At 38.0% G+C, this 18,536-nt stretch overlaps 1 protein-coding gene and 1 long non-coding RNA gene across 3 annotated transcripts in view; both read left to right on the top strand.

Annotated features, from left to right (window-relative positions):
* Nucleotides 1–4,467: 4,467 nt before the first annotated feature.
* Nucleotides 4,468–18,536, top strand: part of LOC6035492 (dendritic arbor reduction protein 1) — a 256,132-nt gene continuing 242,063 nt past the window's right edge. The window contains exon 1 of the mRNA XM_038258701.1: nt 4,468–5,019. Within this exon, the coding sequence (XP_038114629.1) occupies nt 4,966–5,019 (54 nt within the window). The 5' untranslated portion in view covers nt 4,468–4,965. The remainder of the gene's footprint in view (nt 5,020–18,536) is intronic.
* Nucleotides 10,159–10,862, top strand: LOC119768599. Of its 2 annotated transcripts, none has more exons than XR_005278092.1 (3): nt 10,159–10,411; nt 10,481–10,622; nt 10,848–10,862. It is a non-coding gene; the product is annotated as an uncharacterized LOC119768599 (long non-coding RNA). The 2 variants fall into 2 exon arrangements; XR_005278091.1 differs by lacking the exon at nt 10,848–10,862 and adding an exon at nt 10,701–10,840.

The raw sequence follows: 18,536 nt of genomic DNA, 5'->3' as shown, positions 1-18,536 counted from the left end.
CACTTAAGTGATATTGATATACTTTTTTGAAGCCGGATCACACTTAACTGTATGTAAACTTTGTCCGGATCCACCATCCGACCTATTGTTGGTTAGGTTATCAAAAGACCTTTCCAACGAGTCTAAAACATTGAAGATCTGGCAACCCTGTCTCGAGATATGGCCTCTTAAGGGATATTGATGTACTTTTTTGAAGCCGGATCTCACTTAAATGTATGTAAACTATGTCCGGGTCCATCATCCGACCCATCGTTGGTTAGGTTATCAAAAGACCTTTCCAACGAGTCTAAAACATTGAAGATCTGGCAACCCTGTCTCGAGATATGGCCACTTAAGTGATATTGATATACTTTTTTGAAGCCGGATCTCACTTAAATGTATGTAAACTATGTCCGGCTCCACTATCCAACCCAACGTTGGTTAGGTTATAAAAATACCTTTTCAACGAGTCCAAAACATTGAAGATCTGGCAACCCTGTCTCGAGATATGGCCTCTTAAGTGATATTGATGTACTTTTTTGAAGCCGGATCTCACTTAAATGTATGTAAACTATGTTCGGATCCACCATCCATCCCATTGTTGGATAGGTTATCAAAATACCTTTCCAACGAGTCCAAAACATTGTAGATCTGGCAACCCTGTCTCGAGATATGGCCTCTTAAGTGATATTGATGTACTTTTTTGAAGCCGGATCTCACTTAAATGTATGTAAACTATGTTCGGATCCACCATCCGACCTATTGTTGGTTAGGTTATCAAAAGACCTTTCCAACGAGTGCAAAACATTGAAGATCTGGCAACCCTGTCTCGAGATATGGCCACTTAAGTGATATCGATGTACTTTTTGGAAGCCGGATCTAAAAAATAGATGAAACTTGTGTACAGCTATTGTTGTGAGGAAGGCTCCAACCACATAGGTGGATTAAGTTAGTTTTTTTATTTCAATACGTAATTCTTTTCCTAACTTGGACTGTTCGGCCCAATCGTCTTAAAATGAAAGTTTGAAGTTTCTAACATTGATATACAAAAAAAAAAACAAAAAATCAATTGTATTTTTGTGATAGCTCTAACCCAAGTAACATTTTTTTCCAGGAGCTCTACAAGAGCTCTTCAAGATAGCTACAGCATAGCAGTTTGGACCGCGGCAGGATAAAATTCTCTTCAAAACTTCTTCAGGAGTTTGGAAGAGTACTTGAAGAGAGTTTTATCCTACCGCGGTCCAAACTGCTATGCTGTAGCTATCTTGAAGAGCTCCTGTAGAACTCCTGGAAAAAAATGTTGCTTGGGAATACAGCGATTCTCAACCTTCTTCTAGGCTGGTACCCCCTACCATGTAAATCAAGTAGGCCCGGTACCCTCGTTGAGAATCGCTGCTCTAATATAAAACTCGTTTGATTTTCATTTCAATCGCATTCCCTCTAAAGTATCCACAGTGGTCCAGATCGCAAAATTAAGTAGAAAACGGATTTTCAGAAAAATTTTAAAGTGCAATTTTATAACTCAAATACGATCATCCGACATATTCGGAACAGTTTACAGAGCGGTCAATGTTAAAAATCATTGAAAATCGATAATTGAATACAGTCCAGACTCGATAATCCGAAGTTCGATTATCCGAAGGTTTGTTGGGACCTAGAATAATCGAATCAAGAACAAAAAAAATCACATTTTTATTTTTATTACGTTTAACATCAAATTAGAGTTCTGCAACCCCATTTTAGTCAAATTTGAGTTGTTGAATGCCTATTAAATTAGAAAATGTATTTTTTCAATATTTCATCACGGCCATTTTGGTCGCCATATTGGATTTAAATTTTTAAAGCACTTTAGAGAAGATTAGAGGTCATAACACAGCTCAAAAATAAAAAATAATACAACGAAAACAACATTTTTTTTTGTGATTCGATTATCCGAAGTTAAATTTTGCCAAGGCCTTCGGATAATCGAGTCTGAACTGTATAATGATTCGCTTTACCCTTCATGTGAAAGCTTTTCTTGTGAGTTCAGGTTTTTTATAAAAACATTGACCCTTGAAATCCACAATTTCGAAACACTTTTTTCTTACGGATGTTAATATTTTTTTACAAAATAATGACTTCACACACTGAAACATATGAATTGAGGAGCGGCCGTGGCTGACTGGTTACGGTGTTCGCTTTGTAAGCGAATGGTCCTGGGTTCGATTCCCATCTGCTCCCAACGAGAAAGTATAGGAAATATAAATCTTGAAACTCTGAACATGAACGAAAAATCAAAGTCGCTCGAGTCGGGGTTCGATCCCCCGTCCTTTGGATTGGTAAGCAAAAATGCTAACAACTAGGCCATCGCGACTTGGTGAGCTATAACTGGAATTAGGAATACTGTTGCTATCAACTATATACGCGCTGGGTCCTTGTCCATTTGACAAGGATTCGGAAGTTCTAAATATCGTTTTAACCCGATTGGTGCAAACGTTCTTCAGGGCGGGGCTTGTCGATAAAGCTGAAGTACCTCGCGCTCGGCTAGCCAGCGTAGAAATGGGTCACCGAAGCTCGGCAGAGCTAACACCTTCCAAATGCCTATGCGAGTTATTTGCATGCTTAGAATATAGATCTAAAAATACATGGAAACAACTCAATTTGTAAGAAGTGGCCGCGTGGTCCCGTTTGGTTGGTTGCACACACACACACACACACACACACACACACACACACACACACTGAAACATATGAATTTTAGGCTTAGTTATGTTTTATGAATGATCTGATAACGTTCTTGTGAAAATATCAACTAAATTCAGGTGTTTCACAATTGTTAGATGCACATTAAAATCCCACAATTTTGGAACAAGCAATTTGGAGGCAGTATTTTGCTGCTCTAGATAAATTAGTCTTTAAATGCACTTTTTTGTTTTAAAAGAACTAGTTTTACCAGTGAAATATCAAATAAAGGTCCTAAAAATAGTAGATTCGACAGAAAGGATGCATTTGGCACAAAATTGACAAATTATCACAAAAGTGTTTCAAGCTTGTGGGTGTTCCGAATGTGTGGGATGACTGTATCACTAAATTTATAGCATCAGGTTGCATTCGAAAGAGGATATCTAGCGCTATAAACGCTGTAAAAAAATCTCAGGGGATTATTCTTCAAACTCGAGCTATCGTAAATGAAAAAAATATCTGAATCAGCTCTCAGAATTGCCAAAGCCAAAGTGTCCAAATTTCGATTTTGGTCACATATCAGTTTTCAATGTAAAATAATCATATAAACCAATAAAAAATTAATGTATCTTACATCGATTTTTTATACATTGGCTCAATTGTGTCGACAACTTCGCTCTTAAAAATTACATATTTCCAATTTTAGATATCTCGAGATTTTTTCAGCGTTTATAGTGCTAGATCTCCCCTATCGAATGCAAATTGGTTCTTAAAATGCTGAGATATTTGAGTTTTAAAATTGTATTTTTTTTTACTTAAAATGGCTGTAATATTTTGTCTATTACTATTGACAAAATTAAACGCATTTTTTATATCTATTTTAAGCTCGATTTTTTTGAATTTCTTTTTTGCTAGATTAAATAATATAAACAAAAAACTGATTCGAGTAAAGTGCTGTCCACTTAACCTATGCTGAAATTTAAAACCAAACCACCAATACTACACTTAACAACAGGTGGTCACCACCCACAAAAAAGATGCAAAACAAAAAACAAGCGGTCCGTTACACTTAATGACACCCCCCTCAAAAGAGACGAGCCAAACCGCATCCCCACCCGAAGATCATCTTCCACGCTCGCATCATCAGTAGATCACCGCACGCATCAAACGGCACCACAGACCTGACGCGTGCCGCGATGTCTGAATGAAGTCTCACCTGAACGTGATCCAGTGGTCCCCCTCTAGCGCACAGCGTTCAACCGCTGCAGTTGAAGCGGGTCCGCTCTACTACCACCTGAGAACAAGAAAGAGAGCGGTGATACGCCACAGGTGAGCGAGGGTCTCTTTCGTCGACTTCGCTCGGGCGGCTGTTTTACGCCGTTTTTCAGCCGCCGCTCACTTTTTGAACTCGCGGGGACTCTACGGAGACCTACGAAGTCCGAGCGGCGGCTTGCCGGTGTTCAGTGTCGGTTCGACTGGCGGTGAGTTCGTACACACAGCGCACAGACACGTGTCCGTAGTTGCGGTGAGTTCAGGAAGAGGAGTTCGTGTTTTTCAGTTTCGTACTGGCGTTTAAATCTGTCGCGTGCACGTTTTGGAGAGAAAGAGAGAGAGGGTCTACGCCCACGTGCGTACGAATCAGCTTGGATCAGCGGATGCTGTACCTGTACATCACACAGCTCACGGAAGCTGGAAGGAGCTGGTGACCTGCAGACGTTTGTCGGCAACTACGTAACCGGAGGCTACGGAAGAACCGTGGAACGCTATAGGTGTGAAACTGAAGAAACAAAAAGTTAATCGATTTTGACCGCCGTCATTAGTGAAGAGAGTAACTTCCCTGGCAGTAGTAGCGACAGAGTGAAGATCCGGAGAAGAAGAGTGCTGAACATCGGCGGAACAACCTTTCTTTTCGGCGCTCAAGTGGTTCAAAGTGGTTCAAATTGAGCATAAAACATGAAAACAAGCCGATGATTGATAGCATTAGGGCTGCTGCTCAATAGTTTACACCTCCCGGGAAGAAAACATCGGAGAAGAGAGTTTTGTGAGGAGGTCCAAATTAAGGGTGATGATTTTACGTGCTGGATGATAAATGGATAGCTGAAGCAAACGGGTGGTCCAGATCTTCAACGCATCGAAGACTGCTTGGGAAGATCGGAGAAGAAAGTGAGAGTTGTGAATTATCATCAACAATTGTGAGTGTGTGTTTCTGAAGGGATTGCTCGACTGGACGAGGTGAAGAAGGAGTGATCTGTGTGCAGTTATTGCAGAGTGTAGCACATCGTGAAGAGAAGCTGCGCAATTGTCGTCCACGCCGGTTGGACGTTTATGGATACAATAGGCGATCAGATTGTACCGTCGCCAAGCTTTTGGGTAATGCAGGTAAGTCGAGTTTTTTTAAATATGATTTTTAGCAAATAAAGACCTACATGAAAACAGTTCTGTTATGTTATTACCTGTTATTAATAAATTGTCATCATCAAATCAGATAGAATTATATACCATACATACACAGTAAAACAATGTCTAAATTTGGAAGATTTGACTATGGAAGGTTGAATATTACCTTTTTTTCTGATAAAATTTAAGCTCAATTTAGACTGAAAAAGTGACAATACACCAGAAAAGTGGTAAAAATAAACAATTTCAGAAGTAAAATTACACATTTTTTCTGACATAAAAGAGTAAGGCCCCCGGACCCATTTTGGATGATCATGTAAAATGGCCCTTTGACGCATCTTTAACTTCACCGTTGATCATTTTCAAAGGAAATTGATCATCGCTCTAAAATGCTCTGTATTGAATTCAATTTTACGAATTTCTGCACCAAAATGAATCAGCATGTGCCGGTTGTTACCTTCTTGAAGCTACTGAAAAAACTTTTGATCTAAATCAAATGTGTTTCAAAATTTATATAATGTTGTGCTACAATCACTGACGTCCTAGTTGGCAATCATTGATTAATGACGATTTCCATAACTTTGCAAGGATAATTGTTACCAAAAGGAATCAGCATGTGTAGGGCACTGTTCTAAACAACTTGTAAAAGGAATTTTGTCAAAATATTTATAGGGACGCAAAATTTATATCTTTGAACGAAAAATCATGGCAATGATGTAGTCTTCACGGTGATTTTAAAATTCCTGGAAATTAAGGTTAAGTTTATGCCTATTTTAACACGTTTCGTAACAGGTTTAAATGTGGTTAAAAAGAGTAAATTATGTCAAAATTTTCATCAAATATGTATTGAAATTTTCGAAAAATCCTTATGCAAATATTTATAATTAAAATTGCACAAAATTTTAAAAAAATAATTACACACTTTTACAAAGTTTGTGTCACCCCTTCTAAAATATATTTAAAAATAAATTAAAAAAATAAAATTAAATACAACTTTAAAATTTTCATTATATTTGGGTAATTCTCTACCAACTCACACGAAATCGGGAAAAGTTGCCCCGACCCCTCTTCGATTTGCGTGAAACTTTGTCCTAAGGGGTAACTTTTGTCCCTGATCACGAATCTGAGGTCCGTTTTTTGATATCTCGTGACGGAGGGCGGTACGACCCCTTCCATTTTGAACATGCGAAAAAAGAGGTGTTTTTCAATAATTTGCAGCCTGAAACGGTGATGAGATAGAAATTTGGTGTCAAAGGGACTTTTGTGTAAAATTAGACGCCCGATTTGATGGCGTACTCAGAATTCCGAAAAAACGTATTTTTCATCGAAAAAAACACTAAAAATTTTTTAAAAATTCTCCCATTTTCCGTTACTTGACTGTAAAAAATATTGGAACATGTCATTTATGGGAAATTTAATGTACTTTTCGAATCTACATTGTCCCAGAAGGGTCATTTTTTCATTTAGAACAAAATTTTTCATTTTAAAATTTTGTGTTTTTTCTAACTTTGCAGGGTTATTTTTTAGAGTGTAACAATGTTCTACAAAGTTGTAGAGCAGACAATTACAAAAATTTTGATATATAGACATAAGGGGTTTGCTTATAAACATCACGAGTTATCGCGATTTTACGAAAAAAAGTTTTGAAAAAGTTACTTTTTGCGTTTCTCTTTGTTTCGTCGTCCGTGTCTGTCGCGGGTGACCATGAATGGCCATGATCGATGACGACCAACTTTTTCAAAACTTTTTTTCGTAAAATCGCGATAACTCGTGATGTTTATAAGCAAACCCCTTATGTCTATATATCAAAATTTTTGTAATTGTCTGCTCTACAACTTTGTAGAACATTGTTACACTCTAAAAAATAACCCTGCAAAGTTAGAAAAAAACACAAAATTTTAAAATGAAAAATTTTGTTCTAAATGAAAAAATGACCCTTCTGGGACAATGTAGATTCGAAAAGTACATTAAATTTCCCATAAAATGACATGTTCCAAAATATTTTACAGTCGAGTAACAGAAAATGGGACAGTTTTTAAAACTTTTTTAGTGTTTTTTTCGATGAAAAATACGTTTTTTCGGAATTCTGAGTACGCCATCAAATCGGGCGTCTAATTTTACACAAAAGTCCCTTTGACACCAAATTTCTATCTCATCACCGTTTCAGGCTGCAAATTATTGAAAAACACCTCTTTTTTCACATGTTCAAAAACGGAAGGGGTCGTACCGCCCCTCCGTCACGAGATATCAAAAAACGGACCTCGGATTCGTGATCAGGGACAAAAGTTACCCCTTAGAACAAAGTTTCACGCAAATCGAAGAGGGGTCGGGGCAACTGCTGTGTGAGTTGGCGGAGAATTACCCATTTGTGAAATCACAATTTCAAATCATGATTTCACAAATATAACGAAATTGCAATGAATAGCAAATGAATAATGTTTATGTTAGTATTTTTTCTGATTTTAATAAAAAAATTCAAATTTATTGGAACTGTTTACTTTTTTCTCATATGGCCCGCAAGCTCATGTGAGCTTCACATTTGGCCCGCCATTAAAAAACTTTGAGCACCCCTGATTTAAATTTTGTACACGCAGATTTTTTTATAATGATCAGCCTGAACGAGGTTTCATTTAGCTAAATGTTTGTTGAATATAATCAACAAAATGTTACCTTGAAACAAACCTTAATTTTCTCAATTCCACAACATGTTTTTGTTGTTTCAAAAAAATCCAGAATTTCAAGTCAATAAAACCTTTTGTTGATTTAAATATGCCTTATTTTTGTGCATGTTTTAACTAAAGTTGAAATCCCCACTCAAAAAAGGGTTTAAAATCACTTGAAATATGACTTTCGATATAAGATCTTCTAGACCGTATACGAATCGACATATAATCAAATTCTGAGCAAATGTCTTTGTTTGTGGATAGGCGTAGAATTTTTGGCACTCAGTTTTCTCGGAACTAGCTTGATCGATTTTGTCCGGATCATTGCCATTCGGTCCTTCTTGAATTCCCATGAGTGCTTCAAAATTATGCTGAAATAACCATTTGTATTTTGTCAAGGTACTTTAAACTACTTTTGAATGAGCCCCAAAGATCCAAATGAGATGAGTAATCAACAGACCTTTCCGATGAGCTAAAAAGATTTAGGATCTGATAATACTATCAAAGGTTCAAGTGTTACCGTCATCTAAGTTGAATAATGGAGAGAGTTGTTTAGCCTAGTTCTTGCACTAAATTTGGGTACTTGTAATTGATTTCGGTTAGAGCAAATACAGATCAACTAAATTGGTACATCGATTTCCTAATTTAAAGCATTCCCCGCCCGTGTGGATCAATCGGTCCGCGCACTGGACTCACAATCCAGAGGTCACCGGTTCGAATCCCGCGGCGGGCGCTCTAAAATTCTTTGTGTAAATATGGGTATTCGGCGCCGTCGCTCCGTGCCATACTTTCATACACTTAGGAGCCCAGGGCGGCGAAGTCCTTGTAGATAAAAAGGAAGACACTAGTGGTTGGTACTAGCAATGGTGGCCGACAGCTATAAAGTCAACTTCGTTTAATTGTTTAAAAACTGCTGTCCCTATTCAGACTGTAGTCCGGATTTGCCCCAAACATGAGTACCGTAAACCGGGGTGACATTGAAAGGATTCCAACATATTTTTGGAATATCTTTCAACTAGTAAGGTTTGTCTCAAGCTTATTATTTTCAAAACATGAACTGGGGAAAGCCTCACAATATAAATGTATTTTCTTTAAACAATTTGTATACTGGGCTTAAAAAAAATATTTGCTCTGATAGTTTTTTTTAAATCCAGGTTGTATGTCTTCCAAGTGTAAGAATAAAAGTGCGCAAATTGAATTGAATACATCAAATGGACCAAAAATAAACTCGTTTTTTTTGTTTGATTTGAAAAAAAAACACATTTAAATGTTTTTAAACCTAATTTGAAACTTTAAAAAGGTCAATTGACAAAAAGTTAAAACCCTAATACAATTCATTAGAACAACTAAATTTGACGCTTTAAAAAATACCGTATATTTTCTAAATAAAAACTTGTTCTGCTGAAAATGCATTTAAATTTTGAAAAAAAAACGATTTTCTGTTTCTTCACCACTAAAAACTTATTATGATAAACTAATTTTACTTGTTCTGAGTGAAAACTTGCCAAAGAATCCAAAAACGATATTCGTGCACTTTTAACACTCCTCTACCAATCTTAGTCTAATTGCATCTCAATTAGTTCGTATTCAGTTTGTACTTTTAATTTAGCAAAAAAAAAATCTTTTACTTAACCATGTCATTCTGGTTTATGGTAGTTGTTTCATATCACTTCATTAATCCTTTTTTTGTAAGTTACAAAATTCTTAAAAAATTTGATGTTCTTTGAATTATTTGTTGATATTTTTTATGATAGCATCATTTCCAGAATTTTAGTATGCATTAAAAATTCCAAATTTTTTGAGTGTTGAGGTTATGATGAAATCTGTTTCAAAAGCATGTGCTTTTTTTTAGAAAGCTTGAGGAAGTCCTAACACATAAGCTATTTAAAATGAAAATTGGCCTTGTCTTTTTCACAACTTGCTCCTTTTTCCATCCACAAACCACGTCCTTTTTTTTAGGAATTTTGAGATTTTCCCCTCCCCTCTTGTGAACAGTTTTCGTACATTTTGTATCAACATGAATGATGAAATTGAACTTCGACCCACGATTTTAATTTTTTTTTGTATAAAGACAATAACCATTGATTTATTAAATTTAGAATAATATCTACACAGCAAAAAAAGTAGTAATGTACCTGCATGTAATACACCTGCATGTATTTTATTTTGTGTAATATTACATGCTTATTTGATCCCCAATCCTTAAAATACAAACTAACACCCATTACTACTTAAACGTGTAATATTTGCTGTACATTCGATACAATATTCAACGCAACCTTGTACACAACTTTTACTGTCAATTTTCGTGTAAAATTATCGACGAATTCTCGATTAAATTTTCAAAAGGCCCTATCTGCATAGGAAACCCATGAGGGATAGGTTGTTTTGAAAATTTAATCTAGAATTCATTTAGCCGACTTTGACAGATCTCATAAAATCCCAGTGCCATCAGTTCCCTTCTGTCAGGTGCATCGCGATCGTATTTCGAGTTGCCCGAAATGGTGTGTGAGAGCGGTGAGAGCTAAACACCCGCAGGAGTGTGCCTCATACCCGTTTCTAATCTGTCGGACAAAACACGACTGGTCTTCGGAGCGTCGACCTGAACCGGCGGACTCGGTACGTGACATCTAAACACCCGCAGACGGTCGTTGCCGGTGGAAATGCCCAGATTGTCAACTCGCGGAAGCCATTCATCGACTCTTCCAGAGGTAAATATGATCACCAACACCAAAACCCTCGCGAGGCCTTGCTCAGAACTGACAACTAAACACCCGCAGGAGTGAATTCTCCCAACCTCCAGGCCATGCATCATACCCGGTTCAAATCTTCCGGACACAACACGAACGGGCTTAGGAGCGTCCTCCTGAAACCGGCGAACTCGGTACGTGACAGCTAAACACCTGCAGACGGACGCCAAAGGTGAATATGATCAATAAAAATAAAAACACCTCGCGGAAACTTCAAAACGACCTTTTTCTTTGTTTTTTTTTTTCTTAGAGTTTCGACCGCGAGACGGAGTAAGTTCCCCCAACCTCCAGGCTGTGCATCATACCCGATTCCAATCTGCCGGACAAAACATGACCGGGCTTCGGAGCGTCCTCCTGAAACCGGCGGACTCGGTGCGTGACAGCGAAACACCCGCAGAAGTAAATTCCCTCCAGGTTGTGCATCATACCCGGTTCAAATCTGCTAGAAAAAACTTGACCAGGAAGATGAGCTCCCTGTGGGCTTCCGGCTAAGCTGCAACGTCGTCGGGATGTGGACTTCCCCCGGAAGCTGCACGCTCATCTCCCCGAAGCAGTCCATCGGCGCCGCATGGTGTCAAACGAAGATGAGTTCCCGGTGGGCTTCCGGCCAAGCTGCAACGTCGTCGGGATGTGTAATTCCCCCGGAAGCTGCACGCTCATCTCCCCGAAGCAGTCCATCGGCGCCGCTTGGTGTCGAACGTAGATGAGCTCCCGGTGGGCTTCCGGCCAAGCTGCAACGTCGTCGGGATGTGGACTTCGCGCCTCCCCGTCGGAGACTGCTCGATCAACATCGGTATCCAGGACGAGTGAAAAAGTGAAACTTTTTAACGACCTCTTAAGAAGAAAAATGTTCATTCAGTCGGATTAATGTCGGTGGGAATAGATTTCTTCAAAATGCATTCTATTGTTGTGTTAATAAAACTGTTTTTTAGAATTTTATTTTGCTTGTTTTTATTTACATTCACGTCTTTGACATGATAACCAATTCGATACCTATCCCTGGTTTCAAAATAGGGATTTGTGTAATATTACACGTTTTTTTTGGACATGCATGTGTGTAATTTTAAGTGTTTATTTTGACCAAGGTGATGTGCATGCTTTTGCATGCGATTTTACCATCGGATTTTTTGCTGTGAATTTAAGAATTTAAGAATTTAAGAATTTTAGTATTATTTTCTACTCCTACTGATTTTTTGTCATATTTTTTGAGGGTGCAGTTAAAATTTCTATAGCCTTTTTATTTTTTTTTTAAATCGATCATGAATTGCAGAAGGCGATGTACACTTGTGTTTTTTAAGATTATAATGTGGATTATGTTTTAATTTGTCGGTTTCTCAGTAAAGCGGTGCTCTAGTTTTCAAAAAATTACTTTTTTTGAAACAATTGTATTTTTCGGCTAAAATCGGTATACAACGGTTAACGGTTGACAAATGTATTTGAAATCTTTTCAAATCCTTTCTAAAATTACCCAAAAAATAATTGAATTTATCAGCATTTTTTTAAATGTAAAGCAGTCAACAAATGACCATTTTGAAAAGTGTTTCAGTTTATATTCGCTAAATCCTGATCTACAATGGCAAATCGCAGAATGTTGCGTTTGAAAACTTGATGATTGTTTTCGCAAGAATTTGCGTAAGTTTGATTGTAGATAATGTGCTATGGAAAAAGTACATTGGTTTTGTTTTGGAACAACATGCACAGATAGAAATCTTATGAGCAAATCCGTAAAATTTATGTTGACAATATCTCTCAAATCATATACCGGTGTCTCTGTGCTCTTGTACTAAGCTTACTGATTTTCCTAGAGAGCACAGTGGTATAGATAAAACGTTGTCGATTTAGAAAAAAAATGCATCTAAATCCAAAAAATTGTAAACGATTTTGTTCAAAAACTTTTAGCGTTTTCGAAAACAACAAATGTTTTTGAGCTATTTTACCGATTCGCTTACAAGAATTTTATCCGTGTGTACAAACAATGTTCCATTTAAGTTTTAGATATTATTTTCAATTATTTCTGTATTTTTTTATATTTGAAATAAAAATATTTTTATTCCAAAATTTCTGGGGGGGCACAATGTATGGGCTGCCCCCCCAGCCAAATTTTAGGGGGGGGCAAAAAGTACCGTGCCCCCCCAGAGTCGGCGCCCCTGATTGTCACCCTAGTTAACGTTTAATGATCGCGTCGATGATGGTTGCTGACTCTCGAAATCTGTTTAAATCTGGCCTTTTAAAACCCTGTTTACCAGATTCGACGAAATTCATGAGCATTTTGAAATTTTCGCAAAAATACATTACATCAACTACAATAAACACTTTTATCAACCTTCAATCTAAGTCAATAGTGACAATGATTCAAGTAAAGCATGCATAGCTAATCTCAATACTAGCAGCAGCTAAACAGCCCCAAGTCTCACCTAGTAAGACTTCATAAAGACATACTCGTCCCCGATGACACCTTCGTTGGAGGTTAACGTAAATAAAATATTATTCACGGAGAGAAATCAATCGCAATCGAGGAGGGAAGTGGCTTTTGTGCACGCTTATGATAATTTTGTTTATCGCGGAATGGTCATTTGTTTGCACTCTCGACGACGACGACGCTGGACTTGATCACACACACGTGTGCCGAAGGTGTAAGAAACGTGGAAGCAAAACGCAAAAGCAAACGCAGATTCAATGAATGGACACATTCCTTCATTCAGTGCGTCTCGCGATGCGTTTGAAATCTTCGCTTCGCGCACGGGGTTGATTAGAAAGCCAACTCCTTTGATTGATTATGTAAATTAAATGTGTTGGTAAATAAATCATAATAAGCGATAGTGTGTTTATTAATCACTTGGATCCGAGGGGCGTTAAGCGATGATCGTTTATCGTACGATTTGTGTGTGGTTCTTTTGAAAACTTATTTCAAAATATTGTGCAATTTACGTGTCGAAATTTTTCCGAGTTTTCGAAAGGGGATCGTGCATAAACCACGTGGCCTTCAAATTGGAAACTTGGTTCGACTGAGCCGATTTGTCTAGCCTGTCCAGACTGGGCAAGATAAGAAATAGAAAGAAGAAGACGTGGTTCCCCTCATTTGCCTACCCATGTCTTGTAAGAGGAATCGATAATTGATAGGAAGTTTATGCGAAACCAAAATCGTGTCAATCCATCAAACTAATCGATGTAATAACAGCAAACGAAAATCCCCAAAGAAACAGAAGAAGTGTTCGAAAAAAAGCCCACAAAACTCAATCCATTGAAACCGACAGGACAGGAAGAGGGCAAGTCAGCGCAGACCTTACATCATCCGCTGAACCTCCCCGGCACGGCTAGTGAGTAACTTTTGGTGATTAGCCCCGAAAATGACAGAAGACAACATGTGTTAACAGCCCCGTTGAGTGAGTAGCAGCCCGTTAGGGACGTTATGATTGAGTACCCCTCGACACAGTACGAGGCTCGCACTAGACTGCACGGCTGGGGCCTTTCTACTAGAGGTAACCTAGGTGGAGAGGCCCGGTTGATAAGAGTTCGGCTTTAATGGATGATGCGTGGGTGTCAGGCAAGGTTTGGCGTGGTTCTGATAAGGCAGGGTGATTCGGTTTGTACTTGGAATTTACTGGCGAATCATCAATAGTTAGTGTCATTATGTCAATGAGTTAAAAGATTATAAATTTCCTGGTTTACGGAGGCTAATATTAAAAAACAAATTCAAAATCCTATAGTTTAGCTCAAATTTCCTGCAAAGTTCTACTATATTTGTTCACCAACCAGACAGTGAGAGCCCTTCAATACCTCGACCGTGACTATATCTTTGCAGTCCCCTTGGGGGCAAATCGTTGTTCTAAATGCGCACTCGCGCACCGATGTCGAAATCATTGAAATCAACCCGGCGCGCACACATACAACTTGCCCCATGCCCCAGCAGAGACCCCGGTTGAATCATCATCACTCACAGACGAAATGGTGCCTCGGAGCTGCAATCACTCATCCGGCACCAACCCACACCGAAACCCCGAATAATGACTCCGTTCCTTAGTACGTGTGTGTGTGTTTGTGTCTGTATGTGCTAAATGTGCGCGGAAATTAGTAGGTACACAACACTTTATGAGCGCGGATCGTGTGGAGAGCTTCTAAATTTAGTTGTAAGTAGGTATCACCACAGATAAACAGACATAAATTTTGGATTTTTTAAAAGTGACCTTAACTTAGTTACACAAGCATATTAACCTTCGGTCATCGATCTATAAATTTACCAATATTTTATTTTTCAACAATTCTTTTAATTTTTAAAAAGTGACTGTAAAAATATGCGAAAAAAAAAACACTTAACAGGCAATAGGTAATAAACCGAGTACTCTCAAAAACAAACATAAATTAAACAAGACAAATGAAAATTAAATTATTACAATATTTTAAATGAAATAATAAAAAAAATCGAAGGGTCCCATCAATAATTAAGATTTATTTAATGTCAATATTCAAGTGAGTTTATCTTATTCTTGATTTCTATTTTATCTGCTTCTTCTTCCTAAGGAATTGAACGTCTTAACGAATAGAAAACTTCAAACCCCAAAAAGACATAAAAAATTATTTATTGGAAAAAGAAGGAACCCATTTATTCAACTTTTTATATCAGAAATTATTTTTTTAAATTGGCTGCAATCCAGATTCTTTTATTTTAATGTTATCACTGAAGGTTTAAATTTTCTGCTCTTTTCGATATAAATAAATTCGCATTTTTTAAAGCTGGAATTACTTTTTTAAAGAGCTTAAACACTAATTTTAGACATTTTCAAAAGTCTGGATTTTTAGTTTCTAAATTATTTTTTAATGAAAAAAGGATTTTCACAAAAAAAAATCTCCTTTTTTAACATTGAAAATCGAAGGAATAGTTTCCGAGATATCGCAAGTGGAAAAATGTGGGATAATCAGATGACACTGAGAAAATCTCATTTTTCACAAAAATTAGGTTTAATAAGCTGAGCAGTTCTCTCAGATTTCGGTCATTCGATTTTTTTTTGTAGTTTTTAATCCGACTGAAACTTTTTTGGTGCCCAAAGAAGCCATTTCGCATCATTAGTTTGTCAATATAATTTTTCATACAAATTTGGCAGCTGTCCATACAAAAATGATGTATGAAAATTCAAAAATCTGTATCTTTTGAAGGATTTTTTTCATCGATTTGGTGTCTTCGGCAAAGTTGTAGGTATGGATACGGACTTCACTGGAAAAAAATGATACACGTTAAAAAAGTTTTTGGTGATTTTTTATTCAATTTTTTGTTTTTTTTTCTGTTTTTTTTTTTAAATTTTTTGTTACTATAACTTGATTTGCAAAAAAACACATTTTTTTTTTATTTGTTTTAGAGGACATCAAATGCCAACTTTTCAGAAATTTCCAGGTTGTTCAAAAAATCTTTGACCGAGTTATAAATTTTTGAATCAATACTGATTTAAAAAAAAATAAATAGATATTGGTCGCAAAAAATTTTCAACTTTATTTTTTCGATTTAAAATCAATTTTGCAATCAAAAAGTTCTTCAGTGAAATTTTGATAAAGTGCACCGTTTTCAAGTTTCAGCCATTTTTAGGTAAGTTTTTTGTAAATAGTCACAGTTTTTATTTTTTTTAAATTAGTGCACATGTTTGCCCACTTTTGAAAAAAAATATAATTGAAAAGCTGAGAAAATTCTCTATATTTTGCTTTTTTGAACTTTGTTGATACGACCCTTAGTTGCTGAGATATTGTCATGGAAAGGTTTAAAAAAAAGGAGTATTGATGTTTTCCATGTCTGACCCAAATAACCCACCATTTTCTAATGTCGATATCTCAGCAAATAATGGTCCGATTTTCAATGTTAAAACATGAAACATTCGTGAAAATTTCCGATTTTATCGAAAAAAATACTTTCAAAATTTTTAAACCAAGACTAACATTTCAAAAGGGCCAAACATTCAATATTACGCCCGAAAATGTTTAGCATTATCAAAATCAAAAACAGCATCTTTTAAGAATAATATGTTGAGGTCAAGAAAATCTTACCTAACATTTTAAAAAGTCACATGAAAACATAAAATACGGGTTTCAAGGTGTCTGTACCAAAGAGCCTATATGTGGAAATGTTTTAATCGGATTTCGCGGAAAATTTGACGTATGAAAGTTAAAAATAAAAAAAGGTTCAGGTGGTTATGTTACACATGACCAGTATGACAAAGAACTTTGCAAGATGATTGTTGAAATTTTCGATTAGAATGTCCGGTCCAAATTTCCCCCTTATAATTACCGTCCTATCCAACTAAGGGGACGGAAATTGCTGAAATAGAAATCGAAGTGAAATCAATTGACTTTCCTTCACCACTCGAAAGTTACTAAGATGCGGGAATGTTTTTGCATGGCTGTTGCAAGCAATCGGCGGCAGTAAAGGAAATTTGAACAGCAGAAATTAAATCTGACCTTTACAGGGCTCTAATTGATTACAAGATCAAAATCAAACCATCCACATTAACGACCCCCGGGTCTTTTGTGGTCTCTATTGCAAGTTTCGGCTCGAACCTAGGAGTCCGAAGGCTTGAATGGGGAGAGCACCCAAACCTCTTTCTACTCCAAGGAACATTCCACCTCAGTGTTTGAACTGACGACCTTTGGATTGCGAGTCCAACCGCCGCCAGCGATTCCACCGGAGTAGGCTTGGTTTGGTGTGTTGTTTGTACTTATGGCATGGAGACGACTCATACACCTGGAATGACTTAACGGCCTAACAACAACCAAGGCCGGGACCGACATTTTACTTCCTCATCCGATGGAAGGTTGCAGCAGATGGGAATCGAACCCAGAATCATCCACTTACAAAGCGGACAGCGTAACCATTCGGCCACGCACTGTCACGAGATTTCGAGATAGTTATTCTAAATTTCCAGAAACAGATTTTCGCAGTGGCACAAATAAAATGTGCATCGCAGTAATCTTTTAATTCCTTCCTGCCTAATAAGCAATATATTTTAACTGCTTAACTTCAGATAGTGGCCAAATGCAACTTTTTATGTCCAGTAGCAAAATTCATAAAGTTTGATACCCATATTGCCCCAACTCTTACGGTTCGGCAAATGTCCCCCCATCGGAACATCCGCGGGGCCTCCGGCCACTACTGCCGAAATGTCAAATTTCATGTCCAGTATAAAAAACCATAAAGTTTGATACCCATATTGCCCCAACTCTTACGGTTCGGCAAATGTCCCCCCATCGGAACATCCGCGGGGCCTCCGGCCACTCCGGATTGTGGCCACTACTGCCGAAATGTCAAATTTCATGTCCAGTATCAAAAACCATAAAGTTTGATACCCATATTGCCCCAACTCTTACGGTTCGGCAAATGTCCCCCCATCGGAACATCCGCGGGGCCTCCGGCCACTACTGCCGAAATGTCAAATTTCATGTCCAGTATAAAAAACCATAAAGTTTGATACCCATATTGCCCCAACTCTTACGGTTCGGCAAATGTCCCCCCATCGGAACATCCGCGGGGCCTCCGGCCACTCCGGATTGTGGCCACTACTGCCGAAATGTCAAATTTCATGTCCAGTATCAAAAACCATAAAGTTTGATACCCATATTGCCCCAACTCTTACGGTTCGGCAAATGTCCCCCCATCGGAACATCCGCGGGGCCTCCGGCCACTACTGCCGAAATGTCAAATTTCATGTCCAGTATAAAAACCATAAAGTTTGATACCCATATTGCCCCAACTCTTACGGTTCGGCAAATGTCCCCCCATCGGAACATCCGCGGGGCCTCCGGCCACTCCGGATTGTGGCCACTACTGCCGAAATGTCAAATTTCATGTCCAGTATCAAAAACCATAAAGTTTGATACCCATATTGCCCCAACTCTTACGGTTCGGCAAATGTCCCCCCATCGGAACATTCGCGGGGCCTACGGCCACTCCGGATTGTGGCCACTACTGCCGAAATGTCAAATTCATGTCCAGTATCAAAAACCATAAAGTTTGATAACCATATTGCCCCAACTCTTTCGGTCCGTCAAATGTCCCCCCATCGGAACATCCGCGAGGCCTCCGGCCACTCCGGATTGTGGCCACTACTGC

The sequence above is a fragment of the Culex quinquefasciatus genome, chromosome 3, assembly GCF_015732765.1.
Source record: "Culex quinquefasciatus strain JHB chromosome 3, VPISU_Cqui_1.0_pri_paternal, whole genome shotgun sequence".
Taxonomy (NCBI): Eukaryota; Metazoa; Arthropoda; class Insecta; order Diptera; family Culicidae; genus Culex; species Culex quinquefasciatus.
This window is presented reverse-complemented; position numbering and strand designations above follow the sequence as displayed.